The sequence below is a fragment of the Pollachius pollachius genome, assembly GCF_949987615.1.
Source record: "Pollachius pollachius genome assembly, contig: scaffold_127, whole genome shotgun sequence".
Lineage (NCBI taxonomy): Eukaryota > Metazoa > Chordata > Actinopteri > Gadiformes > Gadidae > Pollachius > Pollachius pollachius.
In genome coordinates, this window is record NW_027641144.1 from 34,386 (window position 1) to 59,867 (window position 25,482).

Here is a 25,482-nt window from a genome sequence, read left to right on the forward strand (position 1 = left end):
AGCATGAGGCGCAACATTTGGTTATTGTCACACATATACTGCGAGCTTCAAATTCAAAGGACTTTATTTTTGACGTGAGGGAACTTAATTTGTGGTCAGGCACATACAAACAAGACTACTACTTCAACAATAAATAGTTAGTAACAATCGTGTACGAGAATAAATCAATTCTTAAAAGATAAAAACACCCTGTTGGTAGGGTAGTGGAAATATGGGTAGGGAGAATAGATTGTTAGTTGGTGGAAGGTGAATAGGTTGAAGTCTGAAGTGATGGGTTTGGTTGGGCGGGATTGGGGGGTTTAGTGTTTATTCAACAGCCTGGTGGTTGCTGGAACAAAGGTAGACATGGCTCGTTTGGTTCTTAGGGGCAGGGAACGAAGTCTCCTTCCTGAAGGTAGCAGATGGTACTGGTTGTTGAGGTTATGGGTGGGGTCCGATATGATCCGTCTACTTTTCCTGATGGCCTGTTTTTCATATATGGTTGTGAGAGTGGTCTGTGGCTGTCCAATGATCTTCCCACTCATCTTTATGATCCTGTTGGGGGGTCATTTGTTCACCTCACTCAGGGAACCAAACCATGCCAGGATGCTGAAGGTGAGGGTGGATTGAATTAAGCAGTAGTAAAATGACTGGAGTATTGACTTGTATTGATCTGTATTACTTTTGAAGGTGAGCTTGGGATCAATGATGGAACCAAGGTATTTGTATTCTTCCAGTCTCTCGATTATCTGGCCATCTAACTGCAGAGCAGGGGGGCTGGTGGAGGAGCGCCTGAAATCTATGACCATCTCTTTGGTTTTTGAGATGTTCAAGGTGAGATGGTTATCCCTGCACCAAAGAGAGAAGTCTTCCACCGCAGACTGCAGTTGCGGCACTGAGTTGGTGGTATCCACGATGACTGTGTCGTCGTACTTCATATATACCATGTCAGGATTCTCACTTCTGCATTCGTTGGTGTAGAGGGTGAACAGGACTGGGGAGATCACAGAGCCCTAAGGACATCCTGTGGAGATGGTTCTGACTGAGCTGCAGTAGCTGTTGAATCTCACTAGCTGTCATCTGTCTGTGAGGAAGGAAAGGACCCACAAAGTCAGGTCTGGACTGACACCCAATTTCTGTAGCTTGTGGCCCAAGAGGTGAGGTTGCACAGTATTAAATGCACTTGAAAAGTCAATGGCCACCAGCCTGGTGAAGTCCCCTGGTTTCTCCAGGTGCATGTGGACATTATGCAGCAGCGTCTGAAGACACTAGGGGTCTTGCATTCATCACCACAGTAATCTCAGCCATAAGGGTAGTCAGGACTTTGTGTGTGAGACGCGATGATCCACATTGAAGGAGCATGCAGTCGAGGATGCGACGGGCAATGCCAATCATGCGCTCCCATGCGCCCCCAATGTGAGATGAGTGGGGTGGGTTGAATACCCAGATGCAGTTGTGCTCCTGGAGATATTTCTCCACGGTCTCTGAGCTGGAGCTTGGTTTATCCATCTTGAGTTCTCGGCAGGCACCGATGAAATTGGTGTCTTGGTCCGAGCGTATTTGCCTTGCTGGGCCTCTGATGGCGAAGAACATTCTCAGGGCATTAATGCAACTGCTGGCGCTCAAGGCTTCTATTACTTCGATGTGCACGGCTCTTGTGCACATACATGAGAACATGGCAGCCCATCTTTTGCTGTTGGCGTGTCCTCCTCTGGTACGACGTGAAGTGACCTCCCATGGTCCGAAGACATCCACACCGACATAGGTGAATGGAGGGGCTACTTGTAGACGCTCGGCCGGCAGATCTGCCATTTACAGGTATTCTGTCTGCCCACGAAGCTTCTTGCAGGTGACACACTTGAAGAGAATACTGCTGAAGCATCTTTTAGCTCCAACCACCCAGAGTCCGGCTGTTCTGACAGCACCCTCTGTAAATTGCCTCCCTTGATGTTTCACGGCCTCATGGTGATGACGCACAAGAAGGTTTGCGAGGTGATGGCGGCCCGGGATGATGATGGGGTTTGTTTCTTCTGTTGCTAGCTTAGACTGAGCTATGTGGCCTCTGACTCTGAGAAGCCCATTGCTGTCGATGAAAGGGTGTAGCTTCAACAGACTGCTACGAGGGGGGAGACTTTGTTCGGAGGCTATGCTTTTCAGCTCTTCTGCATAAAGCTCATGCTGGACGCTCTTCATCACGAAGATCCTGGCTCTATCCATCTCCTCCTCTGAGGGGCCCCTTGGACAGATGTGCCATCCTCTGCAGCTGTCCTTCTGTGCCAGCAGGACAAAAGAACGGGCAATACGGATCAAACGTGCGACTGTGGTGGTGAGAGAGGTCCATTTTGAGAAACGCTCAAAGCGTGTGGGGTCTGTAAGGTGTCGAGAGACTACGCTGAAGTTCACAGCAATCTCGGGGCGTAAGTCGGAGTCGGAAGCGGGGTTAACAAGGTGGAATGTCTCTTGGGGTTTGAGAGGGTGGGGAGATGGATTCCGAAGAAAGGCTGGTCCGGAGAGCCATGTTGTGCTGCTTAAGAGGGCCGCTGGGATAGACCTAGACCCGTGGTCAGTTGGGTTGTGGTCGGTAGGCACATGCCTCCATTGTTCTGGGGATGTGGACTGTCATATCCGTTGAACTCTGTTGTTCACGTAGACGAAGAACCGCCTTGCTTGATTATGAATGTACCCAAGGACTACCTTGTTGTCTGAGTAGTATGTGATACGGTCGAGCTCCAGGTCCATCTTCTTTCACAATCAACTCTGCAATCTCGACTGCAAGCACTGCTGCGCACAATTCCATTCTAGGGATAGAGAGGTCTGGTTGAGGTGCCAGCTTCGCTTTTCCAAAGACAAAACAGACCTCCCACTTCAGTCTGTCCCACTTCAGTGGTGGCTTTCAGATAAGCTACTGCTGCGATGGCCATAGTAGAGGCGTCCGCAAAGACACAAAGCTCCTTGAGGAGAGTACTAGAGGGAGAGAAAGACGTGTGGGTTTGGGGTATCTGAAGCTCCTCCATGTCTTTTAATGAGTCTCTCCACCTGGTCCACTCAGCTTCCCTGTTTCCGGGGAGGGGTGAGTCCCAGTCCTCGGCTTGCTTGGTGAGGTCTCTCAGGAGCAGCCTGCCTTGTATTGTGACGGGGGCTAAGAAGCCAAGGGGGTCATACAGGCTGTTCACCGTAGACAACACTCCTCTACGGGTGAAAGGTTTGTTGTCGTCCATGGCCTGGAATGTGAAAGTGTCCAAAGCAATGTTCCAGGACACTCCAAGACTGCGTTGTAGAGGGAGGTCATCGGTGAGGAGGTTGAGATCCTTGATATCCTTGGCACGATCTTCTAGAGGGAATGCTTCTAGCACAGCAGGTCTATTGGAGGCTATTTTATGCAGCATGAGGTTTGACGCTGCAAGCATCGTTTGGACACGTCTAAGGACACTGATGGCCTCTGCTTTGGTAGGGAAGGACTTAAGTGCGTCGTCTATGTAGAACTCTTGTTTGTCGAACTTTCTCACGTTGCTGCCGAAGTTCTTCTCTTCTTCCTTGGCTGCTCTCCTCAGGCCGTAAATGCGACGGCAGGGGATGGGCTCTTGCCGAAGACATGGACACACATTCTGTAATCCACAATGTCACTGTCCGGGTCATTGTTGTGGAACCACAGGAAGCGGAGGTCTCGGTGGTCTTCACGCACTATGAAGCAGTGAAACATGTGCTGAATGTTGGCGGAGATGGCAATGGGTTCCTTCCGGAATCTCATGAGCACCCCCAAGAGGGTATTGCTGAGATCAGGGCCTGTGAGGAGTATGTCGTTGAGAGAGACTCCATTGTAAGGTGCACTGGAGTCGAACACCAGACGGATCTGTCCTGTCTTGTTTGGGTGATATACTCCAAATGATGGGAGATACCAACACTCTTGGACTTCCTGTAAAGGTGGAGTGATCTCTGCATGTTTGTTGGTAAGCATCTTCTTGACAAACTCTAGGTAGTGGGCTTTCACCTGTGGCTGCTTGCTTAGAGTGCGGCGGAGAGAGTTGAGGCGGCTTTTGGCGTACTCCCTGTTGTTGGGCAGTTGTTTTGTGGGGACTGGAAAGGAAGGGGTGCGACCCAACTTTTCGACTGGTCTTGTCGATACTCGTCGTCCATGATCTGCAGGAACCTCAGGTCATCCATTGAAGGAGCCAACTTGTTGTCATTGGCTGTGTGAAGGAAGACTGACTGACCCAGGTTTTCTCCATTGAGTGTCTGTGTGCTGTCTGTGGTGTCCAACACTGAGTAGCCGTAGGCGAACATCTCTTTCACCTCGATTTTGCTGCTGCATGGGCTGAGGAAACTGGGCTGTCCATTTTCCAGAATGGAGGTTTTGAATGTTCAGACGTGGGGTGACTTGTGTGCTCCCCCGAGGCACACGTCGCCGACGACAAGCCATCCAAGGTCCAGCTTTTGGGCAAATGGGGCGTCATGTGGACCGTTTATTTGGCTTCTTACTTTGTGTACTCTCAGAATGTCTCTACCAAGCGGCAGGAGTATGTGTGCATCTGGAACCAGGGGTGGGATCTCGTCTGCGATGCGTCTTAGGTGTCCGTGGTGTCGAGCAGCATTGGGGGTTGGGATCTCCGAATGGTTGTTTGGGATTTGGTTGCATTCGAGGATTGTGGGAAGAGGGAAACTGAGCTTCTCATCGGCTGACTCTACAATGTAACCACGGGCCTTTCTGCCAGCTCTCTCCTTGAGACCTGAACATGTCCTGAGTGTGTATAGTGATGGGCTACACGCCACGTTGAAGATGCTGAAGAACTCTGACGTTGCCAAGGAACGGTTGCTTTGCTCGTCCAAGATAGCATACATCCTTCTGGACTCATCCCTTCGTCGTTGCGACGAACGATCATACAGCTAGCAAGACTAGGATGGTGGAAGATGCGATTTCTCTAGTGTTAATGTAACTCAGTAGTCAGCGGAATCACTTCCAGAATGACCACTTCCGGTCTGACCGGAAGTACCAACAAATAAAGACAGCTCGATAAAATAAAAGCCTCAGCATAAAAACAGCGATGAATAGGGTCCAGAACAGTCAGAACTGAATCATCAACCCCTCTGTCCTTCCTGTAGGCAAATTTAAGTAGGTCAATAAAGCAAGCCACCTCCATCTGCAGTTTAGTGAGAATGCGCCTTTCAAAGCTCTTCATCACTATTGATGTTAGGACTACATGGCAAAAGTCATTATTGCAGGTGGGGTTGCTGTGTTTGGGTACTGGACAGATGATGGAAGACTTCCAGAGGGCAGGGACGGAGTGCTGTGCTAGTAAGCAGTTAAAGAGCCTACAGAAAACTACTGAGAGTTCCCTGTAGCATGTCTTCAGCAGGCGACCTGATATCCTGTCAGGAACAGCTGCTTTGCTGGGGTTTACTCCTTTGAAAACATTCTCTACCTCCTCCCTCTGTCCTCCCTCTGTACTGCCAATGCTGCTGTGGATACTGAATTGTCTGTTAGCTCATTCAAGAGTGCCTTTGTCTTCATGGAAAGGTCTTTTTGCTCAAATCTGCAGTAGAAATTGTTGAGATCTTCAGCAAGTTCAGTTGGACTTTGTTCTGTGGGACATTTTGTGTTACAGTTGGAGGAGAGGCCTGACCAGTGTCTTAACACCCTTCCATGCTTCCCTGGCATTACCGTCTTGGAAAAGTTTTTCTACTTTTTCCTTATACATTCTTTTGGCCTTCATAATTTGTTTGTTGAGTTTTGCCTGGATCAGAATTGATTCTGTTTTGTTTCATTTAGAGTTAAAAGCAATTTTATTTTCATTGATTGTTGTTCTGAGTACTTTGGTAATCCAAGGTTTATTGTTGGAGAACATTTTTAACTTTCTTTGAAGGTATAATGTTTTCTTCACGAAATTTGATGCATTCTGTAACTACATCTGTGGCTTCCTCCAGACTGTCAGCTTCAGTGCTAGAGCTGTCCCATTGCTTTACCGTTGTCTTTAACACACCCTCCCGTTGTAACTGAGTTTTGCAGGCAGGTATAAGGTGTATTACATTGTGATCAGCAGTGCTCAATGGTGGTTTTTGCCTTGCTTTGTAGGCATTTTTCACATTATCATAACAAAGATCAAGAGTATTATGGCCCCTGGTGGCACATTTAATATACTGCTGTAATGTTGGTATTGATTTAGTCAGTCTGCAGGAAATAAAAATCCCCCATAATAAATATAGGTGAATCTGGATTATCTGTTTCTATGCGCTGAGCGTAGTTTGTGATTATCTCCGCTGTGTGTGCGTCATTGCCAGGGGGCGGGACTTAAACAGCTATCACTGTCACTTGGCCAAACTCTCGGGGGAGGTATCTCGGTCTAAAAGACACACATAATAGTTCCACGTCTGGTGTGAAGCATGTTTCTCTGATGCTGGCCGATCTACTCCATGCTTTATTTACATATACACACAGACCACCCCAAAATATTTTCCCACTGCTGGCGCAGTCTCTGTCCGATCTAAGTAGCACTCCAAATCCATCCAGTAATAATTCAGAGTCAGGTATGGTGTTATCGAGTCATGTGTCGGTGACAGTTCAAAGTTCAGTTCACAAATTTTAAAATGAACTAGTTCAGTTAAACGTTCATAAATCAAAATTTTGAACTAAGTTCACAGTTCCAAAAAATGAACTAGTTCATAGTTCTTTTTTTCAATATGTTGCTGTGAGCTATTATTTTTTTCCGGTATTTTGAACATTGAGCCCACTTTGTGGCTTGTAAACGGAAAGGGGGGGTGTTCACATTTGGTTGTAGTCTTTTCGCTCGGTTCTAGCCCTACTGTTGAGTCGGAGAATCGAGCGAAAAGGCTACAACCAAACGTAAACAGCCCCCCTTTCCGTTTTCCGGCCAATAAGCAATGATTCTAGAAGGTATTCTAGTCCGCTGAGCTATGAGCCAGAGAGCAAACGTTATGGATTGTATATATTTATAATTCGAAATTTGTCTCAGCCTTTATACCACAGATACTCTAGGGTCTATAGCATATAACCACGTTGTCTGATTACAGTTTAATGTAACAGTAAGCTGACAACACCGAAACTGCAAATCAACCACACGAAGATAACCATGGCAACCGGTCAAAGAAATGTTCTCATTCTGCGTGCTCATCCGTCGTGTTGATAAGCAAATAACCCCCCTATTGAACGAAGTTAAACCAAGTGAGCGTGCCGTTCGCAGACACCAGAATGAACAAGTTCACAGTAACGTTCATCAGGCAGTAATACAGTACGTTCAGTTCACGTTCGCAGAAAATATGAACGAGTTCATGAACTATCGTTCAATGAACGCGTTCAGGCACAACACTGCTCGGTGATACAGATCAGACTGGCCTCTCTATATGCCCACTGTAATTTGCAGTTTGCTTGTAGCTCATCGAGTTTATTGCGAAGTGAACGGACATTCACCAACTTTATAGAGGGAAGCGGAGGACACACCCCCTTACCGGCAAGCCTCTTTCTACCTCGCTTCCTGGTTATTTTTCCTCTAAGATCTTGGCTCTTGCTATCCGATCTCCCTGGGTCGGATAAAAATCCAGTCTGATAGGTCGAGGAGTTGCGATATTGCAGGGATAGCAGGTACTCCCGTGAATCTTGGATAATTCCATTCCCGTCCAGAGCCCATGGTGTAGTAGTCGCGCCACAGCAGGTTTCCCACAGCGGGTAGAGTAGCAGAATGAGAAGAACGCTACAGCCTTGCATCTTTGCCTAGTGTGGAGAGTGAAGCAATAATCCAGTATCTTATCAGTTTAGAGATCTTAATTTACAAACAGATCTGGTTGTGAGTAGCTAAATACAAACACAGTATGCAAAATCACTAGGGTTGTAACGATACACCAACTCAAGATTTGGTTTACGTTTTTTGACCCACGATTCGATTCATCCCACGATTTTTTTTAATTTAAAAAGCATTTTATTTAAACAACACTTATATAACAATTAACTTAATGTAACATTTAATAACAAATAATTTGGAACACTGAACAGATTTGAACAGAAAGAATACTATTAAAGTAAGCCTATAGCAAAATTGAATTAATAAATAACCAAAGATTGCAGTTGGAGGATTCTTGCAGGTAGGCAAAAACCCTCAACTAGTTTTGTGGTTTAGGCATATGTATTTGAAAATATTAATGTCAAATAAATAATAGTAATTTGAATAGTTTGGTAGCACTAACCAGCGTTCCCGCTAGAAAAAACGGTGCCGGTCAAAGTGACCTGCATAGGTTTAGTTTTCGGTCAAATATCCTATTATCGCTCCTTATTAGGCTAGGTAGCTTAAATAATGACATAATCAGGCTGTATAGAATGCAGCATGTTTAATAGCCTAACTTTCAAATAGATGGGAAAAAACATGAACGTCTGATTCGTAATAACGAGGCATAGTGTTACGAGTAGCGTATGTGTGCGCGCGAGAATGGCAGCGTGTGTGAGTGATGTCAGCGAGTGAGTGGACGAGCGAGGAGAGCGAGCGGTAACGTGTGTGTGTCAGACTAGTGAAGAAACGAACGAGTCCGGTTGTGTATAAGAATAAAGTACCCAGCCTGTCAATAATCGGTGGCAGCTTCATTCCGACCTATAAGCAGACCAACTGCCAGTCAAGCACACAAAACACTAAAGACAGGGATCACACAGGCTATTTTTTCGCGCTTGGCCCACTCTGGATAAATGTCGTTCATATCGCATATGAGGACTTCGCAGGCTGTGGAGAAATGCAAACCTCCGTATGCACGGGGCGCTGTCATCACAGCGAGGGCATCTCGTCGCAGACTATTATTTAAACAGATTATAAGATAATTTCAATCTGACAATTTGACCGGAGAGATACAATTTTGTCTGACATTTAATTTTTCTATTACCGGACAACGGAAACCCTGGCACTAACAGCTCATATCACGTGGCTGGATCTTGACTGGAAGTATAATGAGAGTTAGAAAGGCTGTGTCGCGCTTCTGCCTTCTCACACCACGAGACAGGTCCCTGGCTATGAGTGTCGCGATTTCGGTTTCGATATGCATATCGTTACAGCCCTAAAAATCACACCACACGCACACAGCAGCCAAAACCACCTGACGCCATGACAGCGCCAGTTAGCTTGCTGTAAGAACAAAGAGTTTGTGGTGGCAGAAATAAATGAACATTAGAACGTTTCTAAAGGCTTTCTTAATGTCTATTTTGCCAATAGTTGATGAATGATTGATTAATGTTTCCAATGAAAAGCTAACAGCCAAAAGTAAATTTGCTGATTCGTGCATAACTTCAGAACTGTGCTTGACCTAGCAAAAAGTGTGTATGCCTAATGCACTGAGGACATACTGTATACATGTGTGTGTATTTGTTCATTGTAGTAGAGGTTGGTCTGCACACACAAGCTCTCCTTGTATCTTCGTCCACAGGCTGATCAGTCCGATTCTGCAGCTGTGCCCTTCTGCTCTGTGGCCTCGTCAGCCTTAGGACCTCTGTCCTCTTACTCCTCCATCCCCCTCCCCTCCCCCTCCCCGCTGTGGTCCAGACTCCGCCCCGAGCTGCGCTACCCCCGGCCAAAGGTCATAACCCCCATGGTCATCTTTCAAACACAGATTTCACCTGCAGTCGTTACAGACGTCGATGTACGATAATGGGATCATTTGATGTTGAGCTCTAACATATCCTTCTTCAAATGATTTCAATTTGCTGTAGGCCAAAAGTGAGAACATATTTTCCAATCAGTTTTATCAATCAGATGTATATTTGTTTTGATTTCTTTAAGTTGTTTAAATGTTTTATTGCATTATTGAATTATTGAACAGCAGAATGCCGGTAGTAGGCCTGATGTGATGCCTAGGGTTCACGTCCTCAACCCAAGAAGCTGACAACATTTACATTTATCCAGTTATTCGTTTAACGCTGACTGGAGCATCATTTGTGTCACAAAGCACTATTGTAGGCTATCATAATGACTAAAGTGAGTTGTTGAGTTGATATATTATAAACACGCTATTATTGATCTAAATTTTAGTGCTGATTAGTATGCTGTATGTGTGTGTGATGTGATGTGTGTGTGGTTGTGAGTGTGTGGTTGTGTATGTGTGTGTGCGGTGTGTTTGTGTGTGTGTGTGTGTGTGTGTGTGTGTGTGTGTGTGTGTGTGCGTGCGTGTGTGTGTGTGTGTACGTGCGTGTGTGTGTGTGTGTGTGTGCGTGCGTGTGTGTGTGTGTAGCCCTTCCAGAGGGAGGTTGCGGTGATAGGCAAACCTCCACGTAGCCCCATCCCCTCCAGACGACTCTGTCAATCCCCCCCCCGGGGCCCCGCACACTCTCCTGCTCCCAGGGTACAGGTTAGCGTGTGTGTGTGTGTGTGTGTGTGTGTGTGTGTGTGTGTGTGTGTTGGGGGGTCACTAAGTGCATGGACTGTTAATGCTCTCCTGGTTACAATCGATGTGTGGCAGTGAGACTAAATGTTCTTCTATACTGATGATGAATGGGTGACTCTGCATCCCATGAGGGAATAGGGACTCTGTCTGTTGTGTTGACGTCCCACACGCTGGGCCTTACGTCACTGAGTGGAGTGCAGACCCTGGGTGTTAGGCTCATCAACGTGATGAGTTGCTGCTCAAAATATCGGAGCTTTTATTATTTTTGGGTCAAAGACAAATGCTTCTGCATGTTAATCTCTGTTATATCCTTTGCTTGTTCTTTCTATAACTTTATAAAATGCTTTCCCAATGCCTGTATTGTTGTCTGATCCGGTCTATTGTTGTCTATCAAGATAATCGTCTCAAATATCAATTGCAGGTGGTTTCAAATGTGCTTATTATCTATAAGCATGATGCAACAGTAATACGCTCACATTGATAATTTTTCTGTTTTGTTCACAGCATGATTCAGTTCAACAGATTTGTCATCTTTCCAAGCATCGAAACAAACCTTTGCATGGGGATGCTTCAATTCTTTAATGAAACCCTGATGAACTCTGTTCCCTCTCTCTCTGTTTCCCTCTAAATCTATTCTGTAGCGCCAAGCGTTCACTCAAGAAGGCCTCCAGTGTGGGGGAGAAGCGTGAGTAGTTCTTATATATACTGGAAATTGCTGTTTATATACATCAAATAATAAAGTATCTTCTATGAGAGCCACTGGCCAGTTTTTTATTCTTAATATATTTATGTAGCCTTTATCATAGATACGGTCTCAGTGCTACACAGGCTAAAGCCCAAAGCCTTCAGTGCCTCACCCTCATAGAAGCCTATTAAATTAATCAACTAAAATTAATAAATGAATGAATAAATTATAGCACTCGATTAGGATTAAAGCTCAAATGTAAAGCATTTATGTTATAAAGGTTAGAAGTAATGGCATATTAATCAAGCTTTCTGATTACTTCTAGATCATTTAGTTACGTGCAAATCCTTTTACCAAGTGAAATGGTCTGCCCACGGTTTGCAACATTAATGAACCACTCTGTATGGATGTTGTGGGTCACGTGTCTTCAGGTTCAAAGTGCTGTACAACTACAACCCTCACAACGAAGACGAGCTGGAGCTGACGGAGGGAGACACCATCGACGTGATGGAGCAGTGTGACGACGGCTGGTTTGTAGGTAGGACCCAGTGAGGTTCATGGTGGACAGCAGGACCTCAGAGAGAGGCTGTGGGTACTAGAGGTACTAGAGGTACTAGAGGGTACTGGGGGTACTAGAGGGTACCAGGGGTACTAGAGGTACTAGAGGCTACCAGGGGTACTAGAGGGTACCAGGGGTACTAGAGGGTACCAGGGGTACTAGAGGTACTAGAGGCTACCAGGGGTACTAGAGGGTACCAGGGGTACTAGAGGTACTAGAGGCTACCAGGGGTACTAGAGGTACTAGAGGGTACCAGGGGTACTAGAGGGTACCAGGGGTACTAGAGGTACTAGAGGGTACCAGGGGTACTAGAGGCTACCAGGGGTACTAGAGGGTACCAGGGGTACTAGAGGTACTAGAGGGTACCAGGGGTACTAGAGGGTACCAGGGGTACTAGAGGGTACCAGGGGTTCCAGGGGTACTAGAGGGTACAAGGGGTACTAGAGAGTACCAGGGGTACTAGGGGTACTAGTGGTACTAGAGGTACTAGAGGGTAACAGGGGTACTAGAGGGTACCAGGGGTACTAGAGGGTACCAGGGGTACTAGAGGTACTAGAGGTACTAGAGGGTACTAGACGTACTAGAGGGTACCAGGGGTACTAAAGGTACTAGGGGTACTAGAGGGTACTAGGGGTACTAGGGGTACTAGAGGGTACTATGGGGAACTAGAGGGTACTAGAGGTACTAGAGGGACTAGGGGTACTAGAGGGTACTATGGGGTACTAGAGGGTACTAGAGGTACTAGAGGGTACTAGAGGTACTAGAGAGTACTCGAGGTACCAGAGGTACTAGCGGTACTCGGGGTACTAGAGGGTACTCGGGTTACTACAGGGTACTAGGGGTACTAGAAGTACTAGGGGTCTTAGAGGTACCAGAGGTACTAGGGGGGCTAGGGGTACTGTAGCACATTTCCACCGAGGGTGCGGGTTGGTTCACTCTGCAAAGGTGCGGCACGGGTCGCGTTTCCGTAGCCTAAAGTGGGCGTGATCCGGACTGGGCCGTATTGAGCCATACTCGTCTCGCAGTACTCCTCCGTCGGGGTACAGAGACGCCTGAAAGGGTGCCGGGCTGCCGGCAAATTCGAGCTACACACGCCGTCCGTTGATTAGTCGACAGAATCGCACTTCCGTGCGACAGCGGGATAATAACAAACAAACACATTACCCTCAAGGTATTTGTAATCTGGCCCCCTAATCATCCTCCTGTATAATTGGCCGACTCATTGATTCCCTCACTCTCCACCTCCAGCTGGTGTGTGGTGAGCGTTCTGGTGCACATTGGCTGCCGTGCAGCACCCCAGTGGGTGCTACACACTGGTGGTGGTTTGTGAGGTCCCCCCTTCAATGTAAAGCGTCTTTGAGTGTCTAGAAAATTCAATCCATTATTATTATTATTTCTGGTGAAATGGTGAAAGCTTCGTTTATTGAAGAAAATGTTGCACAAAAGTTTGCCGTCTTCTTGGACGTCCTACATAGTTGATCTTTGTTCATGGTGCGCATTCTTCTTTTTCCTTGGATTTATTAGCAGGCTACACTGTGTGAGGCTGCTATAAGGTCATGATGGTTAGATAGCTGCCACGGCGATCGCCATCCGGCTGTAACCCCGCCATACCCTAAGGGTACTGTCGGCGGTGGAAACACGAGCCGTAACTGAGCTGGGCTAAACCGCTATACCCTCGCTACTGGGCTGAGGCGTGCTGGGTCCGAAGCGTACCCGCCGGTACGCTTCGGAACTGTGGGGTACTAGAGGTACTAGAGGTACTAGAGGTACTAGGGGTACTAGAGGGTACCAGGGGTACTAGAGGTACTAGGGGTACTAGAGGTACTAGAGGTACCAGAGGTACTAGGGGTACTGGAGGTACTAGAGGTACTTTAGGGTACTAGAGGGTACTAGAGGGTACTAGAGGTACTAGAGGTACTATGGGGTACTAGAGGGTACTAAAGGTACTAGGGGTACTAGAGGTACTAGAGGTACTATGGGGTACTAGAGGGTACTAAAGGTACTAGGGGTACTAGAGGTACTAGAGGGTACTATGGGCTACTAGAGGGTACTAGAGGTACTAGAGGTACTAGGGGTACTATGGGGTACTAGAGGGTACTAGAGGTACTAGGGGTACTAGAGGTACTAGGGGTACTAGAGGGTACTATGGGCTACTAGAGGGTACTAGAGGTACTAGGGGTACTATGGGGTACTAGAGGGTACTATAGGTACTAGAGGTACTAGAGGGTACTAGAGGTACTAGGGGTACTAGACTACACTGGTGAAGATACGTAAGATACATAACTTTTGATTAAAGAAAGTATCACGCCACCCACTAAAACATATGTGTTGTGTTTGTTTGTGTGTTTTATGTATTTGTGTGTATTTGTGTGTGTCAGGCACTTCCAGACGGAGCCGTTTCTTTGGGACATTTCCAGGGAATTACGTCAGACGTCTGTGACCTCTGACCCCGTAGGCTGACCAGCAACCACACATTTTCTCTGTATATGTGTGTGTGTGTGTGTGTGTGTGTGGGTGCGTGCGTGTGTGCGTGTGTGTGTGCGTGCGTGTGTGTGTGTGTGTTTGTGTCTGTGTGTGTCTGCATGGTGTGTATTTGTTGGTGTCCTTGCATCACCCCCAATGTAATGTGATGACCTTTACCTATTATTTATTCTTTTGAAAGAGATCTATTTTATTTTTGTTAATAATGTTGTCAAAAAGTGTGTCATGTTTGTGGAATGGACAGTAGCTTGTGTCGAGGAATTCTCAGCGATAGGATTACATTAAGATGAATGTGATTTTAACAAATGTGTTGTTTCCAGAGATTTCCTTTAATAGGGAATATGTGTGTACAAAATGTATGCTTTAGTAGATGTTGGCTTATTTAAGAGCAGATCACTGCCATTCATGCTGAAAAGGTGTAGGAATACGATCGAAGATGCTAGCCTTGCTATGTGAAATAACCAGTCTGCAACAGTTAGTTGTGGAACGGACTATATATGGATATGGAACTGCTTTTCTGAAGCAACCAGCAAAGCCAGCACACCAGCTGCCAAAGCGTTATACTCGGTCAGTGCAGATCCACTCTAGAATGAATAGGTTTTTTCCATTGTTTTTGAAATAGAAGAGATACTGTTGATGTAAGTATTTCAAATAAAATGATATCCCAAAATGGTTCAAATTTTGTTCTAAATGTTATTTCAGGTACTGTTTCTATTTCAATCAGAGAGAAGGCCTCGCCCATTGTTTTCACTAGTGTGTGTGTGTGTGTGTGTGTGTGTTTGTGTGTGTGTGTGTGTGTGTGTGTCTGTGTGTGTGCGTGCATGTGTGTGTGTGCGTGTGTGCATGCGTGTGAGTGCGTGTGTGTGTGTGTGTGTGTGCGTGTGTGCATGCGTGCGTGCGTGTGAGTGCGTGTGTGCGTGCGTGCGTGTGTGTGTTTGTGTGTGTGTGTGTGCGTGTGAGGCGGAGTTGCTGGTTGGGAGTTAGTGTTAGGGTGCGATGTGTCTTTAAATGTGAACAGGTGTTAACGTGAAGGCTGTCCCTGTGGTCAGCAGCTAAAAACAGTCTAGGGCCCCTCCCTCAGCTGGGTTATATTAGTGTAACACATGTAAAACCTGTTGACATCACATTTAGTTTATGAAAGAGAACTTGGTCATAGTCACTAACTAAGCAACGTTATTTTTTAAGGATCTAAAAACCATGTTAGACAATGTGTTAAACTCTTAAACTCTGTCATCTCACTGAGTGTACGATAGCACGTTCAAATAGAAGATTCTTCAATAGAAGAAGATTCGTGAATACATAGATTCTTAAATATATTGATTACTGAACTACTTCAGAGTATAAACAACCTTTCCTGGACATGAGCCCCAGACACAAGTATGATCCCAGTGTGTGTGTGTGTGTGTGTGGGTGTGTTTGGTGTGTGTGAGTGTGTGTGTGTGTTTGGTGTGTGCATGTGTGTGTTTGGTGTGTGTGTGTGTGTTTGGTGTGTGTGTGTGTGTTTGGTGTGTGTGTGTGTGTTTGGTGTGTGTGTGTTTGATGTGTGTGTGCGTGTGTGTTTGGTGTGTGTGTGCGTGTGTGTTTGGTGTGTGCGTGTGTGTGTCTTTGGTGTGTGTCAGTGTGTGTGTGTGTGTGTGTGTGTGTGTGTGTGTTTGGTGTGTGTGTGTGTGTGCGTGTGTGTTTGGTGTGTGTGTGTGTGTATGTGTGTGTGTGTGTGTGTGTGTGTGTGTGTGTTTGTGTTTGGTGTGTGTGTCGGCCTGTCTGGCTGTAAGTTGATATTATCTCTGTACATAGGCCAATCAGCTTGGACTCTCTTGAAAGAGGCGTGACAGGGACCTACAAACACACACATACACACACAAACACACACACACACACACACACACACACACACACACACTGAGCGAGCTAGAGAGCGTGTTTCACTGGGCAGTGAGTTGACAGGCAGAGCTACAGAGGGAGTCCCTCTAGAGCAGGAGGAACCGGTCAGGTTAAGAACACATCACAAGGTGCAGCTTCCTAAAAGAGAGAGGACATAGAAGAAGAAGAAGAAGAAGAAGAAGAAGAAGAAGAAGAAGAAGAAGAAGAAGAAGAAGAAGAAGAAGAAGGAGAAGAAGAAGAAGAGGGGTGAGAGGAGAAGAGGGGTGAGAGAAGAGGGGGGGAGAGACAGAATGCCACAGAACGTGGTGCTGGAGGGAGGGGCTCCCTGGGGCTTCAGAATAACAGGTGGAAAGGAGAACAATCAGCCTATCAGCATCGGGAGGGTGAGTGACCACAGGACCGCCGTGGGAAGCACGACTCCAGTCTGAACGTGTTTGTTGGAGAGAGAGGGGGCAGGGGGGGAGCATGGGGCTGCAGCGAGTCAAATGCTCCAGCAGTGATATCATCATGCTTATGATAGCTTTATAAGATCATGCTTATACTGAGAGACACACACACACACACACACACACACACACACACACACACACACACACACACACACACACACACACACACACACACACACACACACACACACACACGTTTCCGAACACCAGTCTGTGTTGTTACCTCTAGGTGGCGCCTCCGTAGAGGTTGATTTCTTGCTCGCTGAATTAGAAAAATAACATGTGTTTTTTGTAGTGTTTTTTTTTGTGCTGATGGAGTTGCAGAACTCTTAGCTCTTATGTTTCTCAGGTAACGCCGGGGGGAAAGGCCTCATTGGCCAACCTGTGCCGTGGTGATGTCATCCTCGCTATTGGAGGCGTGGCCACAGACGCCATGACTCTTTCTGAGGGCCAGAACGCCATCCTAAGCTCCACCCAGCAGCTCTGTTTCAAAATAGAAAGGTCAATACACACTGTGTACAGGGATATAATCATCAGGATATATAACAGGGATCTGATCATAGGGATCTGATCGTAAGGATATATAACAGAGATCTGATCATTAGGATATATAATAGGGATCTGATCATAAGCATATATAACAGGGATCTGATCATAGGGATCTGATCGTGAGGATATATAACAGGGATCTCATCATTAGGATATATAACAGGGATCTGATCATAAGCATATATAACAGGGATCTGATCATAAGGATATATAACAGGGATCTGATCATAAGGATATATAACAGGGATCTGATCATTAGGATATATAACAGGGGTCTGATCATTAGGATATATAACAGGGATCTGATCATTAGGACATATAACAGGGATCTGATCATTAGGATATATAACAGGGATCTGATCATAAGGATATATAACAGGGATTTGATCATAAGGATATATAACAGGGATCTGATCAGACCAACTGTCTGCTAGTTGGTCTGGACTGATGATAAATCATTATTCCTTATGTACTGTTAATGTAATGTGTATTAAGTGTAATAAGTGTGTAAGGAGTGCTTGTCTTTGTGTGTGCGTACAGACCGGAGACCAGACTGTGGTCCCCTCAGATGGAGCCTTTCAGAGTCAACCTGCAGGCCGATGAAAAGGTACAAATATCACGCATACAAGAAGTCTACAGAAACAACATGAACTAATGAAGAGTGACCCTGAGGGTCAGTTGAGATGGAAGGGGTTTGTGAGGAGGTTTTACTGATGATGCACAGAGATCATAGATCAGTTCCCATCTTGGCTGCTGTGTGATTTTTAGAACAACATGTTTGTGGATGTCGTACCACATTTCCATTTGCTTGATGCATTTGACCCTACAATGTAATTCATACAATCTAGGATATCTCCCCCGCCTCAAAGCCATCTGACAATGGATTAAAGATAAATATAGAATAAATATTTGATATTATTATTATATTACAAGAAACTGATAAATGGATTATAAAGAATGTTGTCAACAATCTCTGGTAATTTCTAGCTCCCTATGGTGAGGTTAACGCCTGTCTGTCTGTCTGTCTGTCTGTCTGTCTGTCTGTCTGTCTGTCTGTCTGTCTGTCTGTCTGTCTGTCTGTCTGTCTGTCTGTCTGTCCTCTTCTCCTCCTCCAGGAGCTTGGACACTTTGAGCACAAATTCAACGTTCGGCCGCGGCCTTTCGGAACGGCGCCAGCGGTGGCATCCATGGAAACCATTGACGACAACAACAACAGTATGTTTACATCGATTCAGAAGTGGAATACTTCCTAATAATAATGAATATTATTATTATTGTTTTCATTACTTTTATTATTATTACTATAAATACAATTAATTAATAATGCGTATTCATTCTAACCCCTAAATGGGAGTGTTGATGATGTGTTGGTGTGCAGGTGTCAGCCGCCCTGCCACCAGACACGTGACTGCTCCGCGAAGCAGACCTCCGCCTCCGGCTGCTAAGTTACAGAAGCTCCCTCTCTGTGATGTCTGTGGAAAAGGGATCATGTAAGGATGAACATGATACTAAATGTACAGATCATAAACAAGCCTATGCTAAACCCTGACCAGTCGGATCAGTCTGCCCAACATGTCGCCCATCACATATTTAACTGGTGCTATAGTCGATCGGATTTCACGTTTAGCATCTCTGAATGAAAGCACTCTACATTCTAGAACTGTCCTGTCTGCCCAGTGCTTTTGTTTTAACACATTACCAAGATTACATAATGAGTTCTGATTGGTCAGTCTGCAGACTGACCAATCAGACCAATCAGAGCGGTTCGTTGAGTTCATCCATCCAGTTGAAGCAGACCAGTGTCTGTCAGTCCAACCAGTGAAACCATTAGCCCACCACTGGCTGTCCGTCCAACCAGTGAAACCATTAGCCCACCACTGGCTGTCAGTCCAACCAGTGAAACCATTAGCCCACCAGTGGCTGTCAGTCCAACCAGTGAAACCATTAGCCCACCAGTGGCTGTCAGTCCAACCAGTGAAACCATTAGCCCACCAGTGGCTGTCAGTCCAACCAGTGAAACCATTAGCCCACCACTGGCTGTCAGTCCAACCAGTGAAACCATTAGCCTACCACAGGCTGTCAGTCCAACTAACCACTATGTTCAGTTATAGCTCTCAATTGTAATGGCTCCCAGTGATCCCATTAGCCACAGGAAGGGCCATACTGGTCAGCAGAACCTGGAACTGAACCCACTGGGGGAGGCTCCTCCCCTGATGTGGGGGCTCAGAGCGGGCTAGGAGGAGCAGGTGGGGGTCAAGGCTCTCATCCAATGCTGCGTTCCAGAGGGTCCCGTCACCTCATTTGATTTCTAATCCCAGTTGGTCTCATGGGCTTTACAGGCCATATATTATGGCACCCTGAAAGGCTCCTCATACTGACAACACACTAAGGAAGAACTCCCTGAATCGGACAGGAGCACAAAAGAGATTCTCAGAGTTCAATCGATGCCCGCCATGGGGAGACATGCTGTCAGCCAACGATGTTGAGGCTTCAGACAAAACAAAGTTCAGAGTCGGTGACAGCTAACTTTGATAGGTTCAAATGTTTGGACGCATGAAGTCTGAATGGACTCATGATGGATCCGTTGGCGGACTCCAGTGGTGACGAAGAGCTCCTGAGGTAGAGTTTGGTAATGGATCGTTCCAGTAAGCCTCAAGGAGGTTCTGGAAAACCGCTTAGTACGCGACTAATGCACTCCAACCCTTGGAGATTGTCGTTTCCACAATTCAGCAACCCAGCATGTTGAGCTGTTGTGTAAAAGCAGATCCAGAGACAGGTCTTTATAACCAGAGAGGGTTAGATATTAGGTTAGACAGTCAAACCCAGAAGCTTTGGTCTGGGAGGCCAACCTTCAGCCAACATGGACGCTAGGTCTGATGGTTGTGTCACTAATGAGCTGAAGCATCATATTAAACATGGGTTCTGCTTTTAAAAGACGAATATGTTCATTCATATATATATATATATATATATATATACATATCATATGTATATGCATAAAAACATGATATATTCATATCATATCTGTATATATAGATTATAAGTATAAACATATATACCTATGTATATACATATTATAAATTCTCATACATACACATGCATATAAACATACATATCAGCAAACACACATAGAAACACAACACAAGCTGATAGCAGTCAAAGTTCATCATACAGTCTGAGGCCCTTGAAGAAGACATTGTGACTTTTGGAGCGACGCCCACCACCATACAGAGCTGTGGCAGCCAGGCCAACCGCTGTGGAGTAAACCATACACACATAACACTGGGAATGGACATGAAAATGAATGCCTAACTAATGAGTTAATGCTTAACAAAAGTTCAAATCAACTGAGAGCACACGTCAGCAGACACAACGTTTGTGTCTGTGTTTACAAAGAGCGAAGTACAAGTTTACAAAGAGAGAAGTGTATTCGCTCATCCATCTTGTGTCCATCGCAGCGGCCCGGTGGTCCACGCAGGAGAGAAGTGGCGCCACCCCGCGTGTTTCCTGTGTGCGTTCTGTGGGACGGAGCTGAAGCACCGAGGCTACTACCTCATCGAGGGAGAGCTCTACTGCCAGGAGCATGCCTCTGGGCACGCTCAGGAGGACCGCTAGTCCGCAGGCTAACGGAGGACCGCTAGCCCACAGGCTAACCCACAGGAGGACCGCTGGCCCGCAGGCTAACTGAGGACCGCTAGCCCGCAGGCTAACCGAGGACCGCTAGCCCGCAGGCTAACCTGCAGACTAACCCACAGGCTAATGGAGGACCGCTAGCCCCACAGGCTAAAGGGGGACCGCTAGCCTGCAGGCTAACCCGCAGGCTAACGGAGGACCGCTTACCCACAGGCTAACCCTCAGGAGGACCGCTAACCCGCAGGCTAACGGAGGACCGCTAGCCCCGCAGGCTAACAGAGGTCCGCTAACTCACAGGCTAACCCTCAGGAGGACCGCTAACCCAACAGGCTAACCCAGCAGGCTAACCCACAGGCTAAAGGAGGACCGCTTAACCCTCAGGAACTCCCTTTATTAGCAGACACACACACACCCACACACACACACACACACACACACGCACACACACAGACAAACAAACACACACACACACACAACCTCACACACAAACACACACACAAACACACACACACACACACACAGACCACAGAAACACACACAAACACAAACAGACACACCCACACCCACAAACACGCACATACAGACACACAAACACACAAATCGCTACTACTAAACATTTGAGAAGATGTAACTTTTTACTTTATTGCACCACAACTACACTGAAGTATGTCTTAAGTATGTACAACATTTTGTTCAATGTTTTGGAATTTGACATTAAAACACCAACTGTACTGTCAAACACAGACAAATATTTTTAAGAATGACAATGAATGCAGCAATTTCTTCTTCAATCCTGGTTGATTGTTGGTCTGTAGAGGTGCATGCCACTGTATCAATGTCTCCAAGGTAATCAAAACATTGTATCACGCAGTACAGTTACAGAATGGGTTTGACAATACTTAATGGAGAAGAACTGCCTCTACGGTCTCTCAGTGATATAGGTAGCAGGAAGGTATGGGGGATGAATATAGGATACCGGCATTATTCTCTTTGATCGATACGGAGAGTCAACAACATGTTCATCACTGACCAACCAACTCTTTTCCATTTTACAATAAAATCCAAATGTTTTTCTTACTTTACTCTGAGTGGTATTTGGCTATATACTAAAAACATCAACAAGCAAAATGCAATAAAAATAAGATCATCTGCTCAACAAGTCAACAGGGAACAGTTGGCCATAACAGCAAATGATGATCTGAGTGATCCCATGTGTCGGACCACTCTAGTAAAGAATAACCAACAGATATTCCCATGTTTCGGACCACTCTAGTAAAGAATAACCAACAGATATTCCCATGTGTCGGACCACTCTAGTAAAGAATAACCAACAGATATTCCCATGTTTCGGACCACTCTAGTAAAGAATAACCAACAGATATTCCCATGTGTCGGACCACTCTAGTAAAGAATAACCAACAGATATTCCCATGTGTCGGACCACTCTAGTAAAGAATAACCAACAGATATTCCCATGTGTCGGACCACTCTAGTAAAGAATAACCAACAGATATTCCCATGTGTCGGACCACTCTAGTAAAGAATAACCAACAGATATTCCCATGTGTCGGACCACTCTAGTAAAGAATAACCAACAGATATTCCCATGTGTCGGACCACTCTAGTAAAGAATAACCAACAGATATTCCCATGTTTCGGACCACTCTAGTAAAGAATAACCAACAGATATTCCCATGTGTCGGACCACTCTAGTAAAGAATAACCAACAGATATTCCCATGTGTTGGACCACTACACTACACTACACTCTGTAGTAAAGAATAACCAACAGATATATGTTTTCCTCTTACGTTCTCTATGGTCCAAATGTGGTAAGGGGCCCCGGCAAAAGAGTCAAGCCCTGTTGCCCAGCATCACATGCATAAGGTCCATCAGACGGTCATAATGGGGGGGAGGGGGGCGGAATAGTTGGAGGAGTTCACCACTCTGAAACCAAATAAACAACCATACGGATTAAAGTCAAGCAAACTGTGAAAAGGGAAGCAGATAGTGAAGATAACCTCTGCGAAGAGAACCGCAGCCAACCACTGTTTCAGCACCGCCTGCCAAGTGATCTCATTCTTTAGGTCACCACCAATTTGAGGCGATTTGAAAAAACGTTTGGTAACACCATACGTTTGTGTACTTGTTACAGTGTAATTACACTTTTATAAGCATTGTAACAACCTGTTCCATTATGTTCTTAATGTTTATGGAACAATGCTGTAGAACAGTAGCCACACATTTATGTGTTATCACATATGAAGTACATGCTATTCCATGTGGTTTGATTGCTTATCACTCTGTATTCTTATTACACTTTAACATGGACACCGTAATGCAAATTGTAACCAAGCATTTGCACCCGAGGCTCTGAGTCTGAATGGACGTGCTTGGTTACTTTATACATCATCTAATCTATTCATGAGTAGATCTATCCCTTGTCATAAATACATGGCCTGTAAAGTCCATTGACACTGTAGCTTGGATTAATGGCTATACAAGTCAAATGGACTTCATTAACTGTACTATTTAGACCAAAGAAATGGGAAGAAGAGAGACTGCTGACCAACCTGTTGACATTCAGGGTTATGATGCTCTTGACAGGGGAGCTCTTGGGACCAGGAGCTGGCCAAAACGTTGGGTGCCCAGGGTTCGCCTGTTTGGGTCGGCCAGGCGTGTAGGGGTCAGCCGAATGGGACGGGTAGAGGTCAAAGGTCCCCGCCTTCATGCCCCCTATCTGACAGTTACAGACACTCTCTTTAGCACGCTGGTATCATATGAAATGAGAGTCAAAGACATCCACCCCTCTATCCACATCGCTCATCCATTACCTGCTTGGTAGGGGAGGAAGGTTTGAATGGAACTGAGAATTGTTTTGTTGCAGGGAGTGGCTTCTGCGCCGGTGGGAGGGGCTTGTTGCTAAAGTATGGGTTGTCATGGAAATAGTCTTTGGGGTGGAGGTGGAGTTTAAAGGGACCGCTCTTGAACTTTGAACGGTTTGTTGCTGTCTCACTCTGCAACATACAGGAAACACAATAAGCACCATATAACATATTCAGTGTCATTGTCATGTCTGAAGTCTGACAGCTGCTCCTTCCTACAGCTCATAAGAAGGTTCCAGGTCCATGGGATCACTGCAGTGTTAAAATACCTTTGAACTAGATGACAAACCCTGCCCCTTAATAGCAGTAATTTAGCAGTATCTGCTAAATTACTAAATAATAAACAAAATTGTAAAGCCTAAATGCAAGTTCAGATACACATCATGGTAAACTGATGACAGCCCAACTGAAACATTTCAGTCAAGAAAGCTCAATACAATGGACTAGGGCGCAGTCGGGAATCTGCAGGCCCAAAACACGGAGAAAACCTTCAGGATCGGTACTCAATCATCATTGCTTTGGAAAAATAACAAAAAGTATTAAAATGTTTGTTTTTTTATCTATACACTTTTAATGGCACCAACTAGTGTGTGGGGTGAGGCTCATTCTATCACAAGAAGGTTTATATATCATATATATATTATATATATATATGATATATATTATGTATATATGAAGCGGACACAGAGAGGATGAAGACATGAGGCCGTGCTCCCCTGATCGGGACAACATGTGTTCCCTTCTGTCCCCGTCCCCATGGTAACCCCGTTCCACGGGCCATCTCCAGAGATGCTTGACTCTTCTTTAACAGCGTAACAGCGGACCGAGGCTGATCCCGGTTGGATCGGAGGGTCTGTACCTGCAGGAGCTCCTTGGCTCGGTCGTAGCGGTCGGGGGTGTACAGCTCCGTCTTGGACAGGGTGACGTTGGGATAGCTGGAGGAAGGGACAGGTTGAAGGTTTGAACTCAGAGGTCAGTCAACGAGCTTCTGAACAACGGCCTGGAGGCCATGGCCGCAGACCTGGAGCCGGCGCCCTTCTTGGGAGGGGAGGTGTAGATGTTGCGCCCGGGAGAGGGGAGGCCCTTCTTGGGGATGGCCTGGGTGCTCATGGCCTTCATGGGCCCCGACAGAGTCCCGTAGTAACTGCCCGAACCACAGCTGAGAGGGAGGAGGTAAGGTAAGACCAACCAACCTGGCTGTTGAGTAACTCACGGACGGACCATGTCATTTTATGGGATTCCATCCTTAAACGTTTACAGACAGCACAGACTGTTCCCAAGCTGTTGAGGTGTTGGTTCTCACGTTTGCTTGGGGCCGTCGCTGGGCAGGAACAGCGCGCCCACGCGCCTCCGGGCCTCCTGGAGGCGCTGCTGCCGCGCCCTCTTCAGCGGCTCGTTCAGCGCCTCGCTCTCGAAGATCCGCTGGAAGGTGGTTTCAAAGAAGCCGCTTTGCAGCGAGCTGCTCAGCCGCGGCCCCCCCGTCTGCATCTGACGGCCCTGCCCTGCCGCCTCGTTGAAGGGTCCTGGGGCGGGGGTCTGGGTTAGGGTTATCCTAATGTGGGACCACTGATCTGTGGATCACAGCCCTTCATGGCTGATGTCTTTGGATTATTAAAATGTTTGAGCTTACAATCCAATTGTATCGATGATGGAATGTTTGTTGTTAAGATTAGCAGTCCATTATAAAGGGATCTCGGTTTATGAATACCATTAGATTTAGTTTAGAGGAAGTCTGTAGTCTCATGAGAATACATCTCAAGAACAATGTTCTCTGAATATATAAGAATATATATAGATTCAGCCGAACCAGAAGGAGTGTGATTCGAGCTGATTCTGCTCGGCCACAGGCTTCTCTTACTTTTCATTGAAGAATTTATTTTTTAATTGCTATTTTAATGCTATATTGCTGATTATTCTGACTGATAATTCTAAAACTAGTTGTCAACCTATAGTACAAACCCATATAACACGTTAAGAAGATAATACATCATGTAAGTCGCTTTGGATAAAAGCGTCTGCT

General features: G+C 46.0%; 3 protein-coding genes across 3 annotated transcripts in view; 2 read left to right on the plus strand and 1 right to left on the minus strand.

The window, feature by feature from the left end:
* LOC307091732 (sorbin and SH3 domain-containing protein 2-like) overlaps window positions 1–14,496 on the plus strand; it is a 31,782-nt gene extending 17,286 nt beyond the window's left edge. Inside the window, exons 6-8 of the mRNA XM_079759382.1 lie at window positions 10,983–11,026; window positions 11,458–11,564; window positions 13,964–14,496. Of these exons, the coding sequence (XP_079615508.1) occupies window positions 10,983–11,026; window positions 11,458–11,564; window positions 13,964–14,025 (213 nt within the window). The 3' untranslated portion in view covers window positions 14,026–14,496. The remainder of the gene's footprint in view (window positions 1–10,982; window positions 11,027–11,457; window positions 11,565–13,963) is intronic.
* Window positions 14,497–16,237: 1,741 nt separating this feature from the next.
* Window positions 16,238–20,560, plus strand: LOC307091730 (PDZ and LIM domain protein 3-like; the record flags this gene model as incomplete). Its single annotated transcript, XM_079759380.1, has 6 exons — window positions 16,238–16,330; window positions 16,746–16,897; window positions 17,486–17,552; window positions 18,061–18,160; window positions 18,324–18,435; window positions 20,404–20,560. 6 exons carry the CDS (start codon window positions 16,238–16,240, stop codon window positions 20,558–20,560), a joined length of 681 nt encoding a protein of 226 aa, XP_079615506.1.
* A 1,909-nt stretch (window positions 20,561–22,469) lies between these two features.
* Window positions 22,470–24,950, minus strand: cfap96 (cilia and flagella associated protein 96; the record flags this gene model as incomplete). The annotated part of the gene is made up of 6 exons (XM_079759383.1): window positions 22,470–22,524; window positions 23,151–23,317; window positions 23,412–23,594; window positions 24,322–24,397; window positions 24,484–24,621; window positions 24,766–24,950. The coding sequence occupies 6 exons, from the start codon at window positions 24,948–24,950 to the stop codon at window positions 22,470–22,472; spliced, it is 804 nt and encodes a 267-aa protein (XP_079615509.1).
* Window positions 24,951–25,482: the final 532 nt, after the last annotated feature.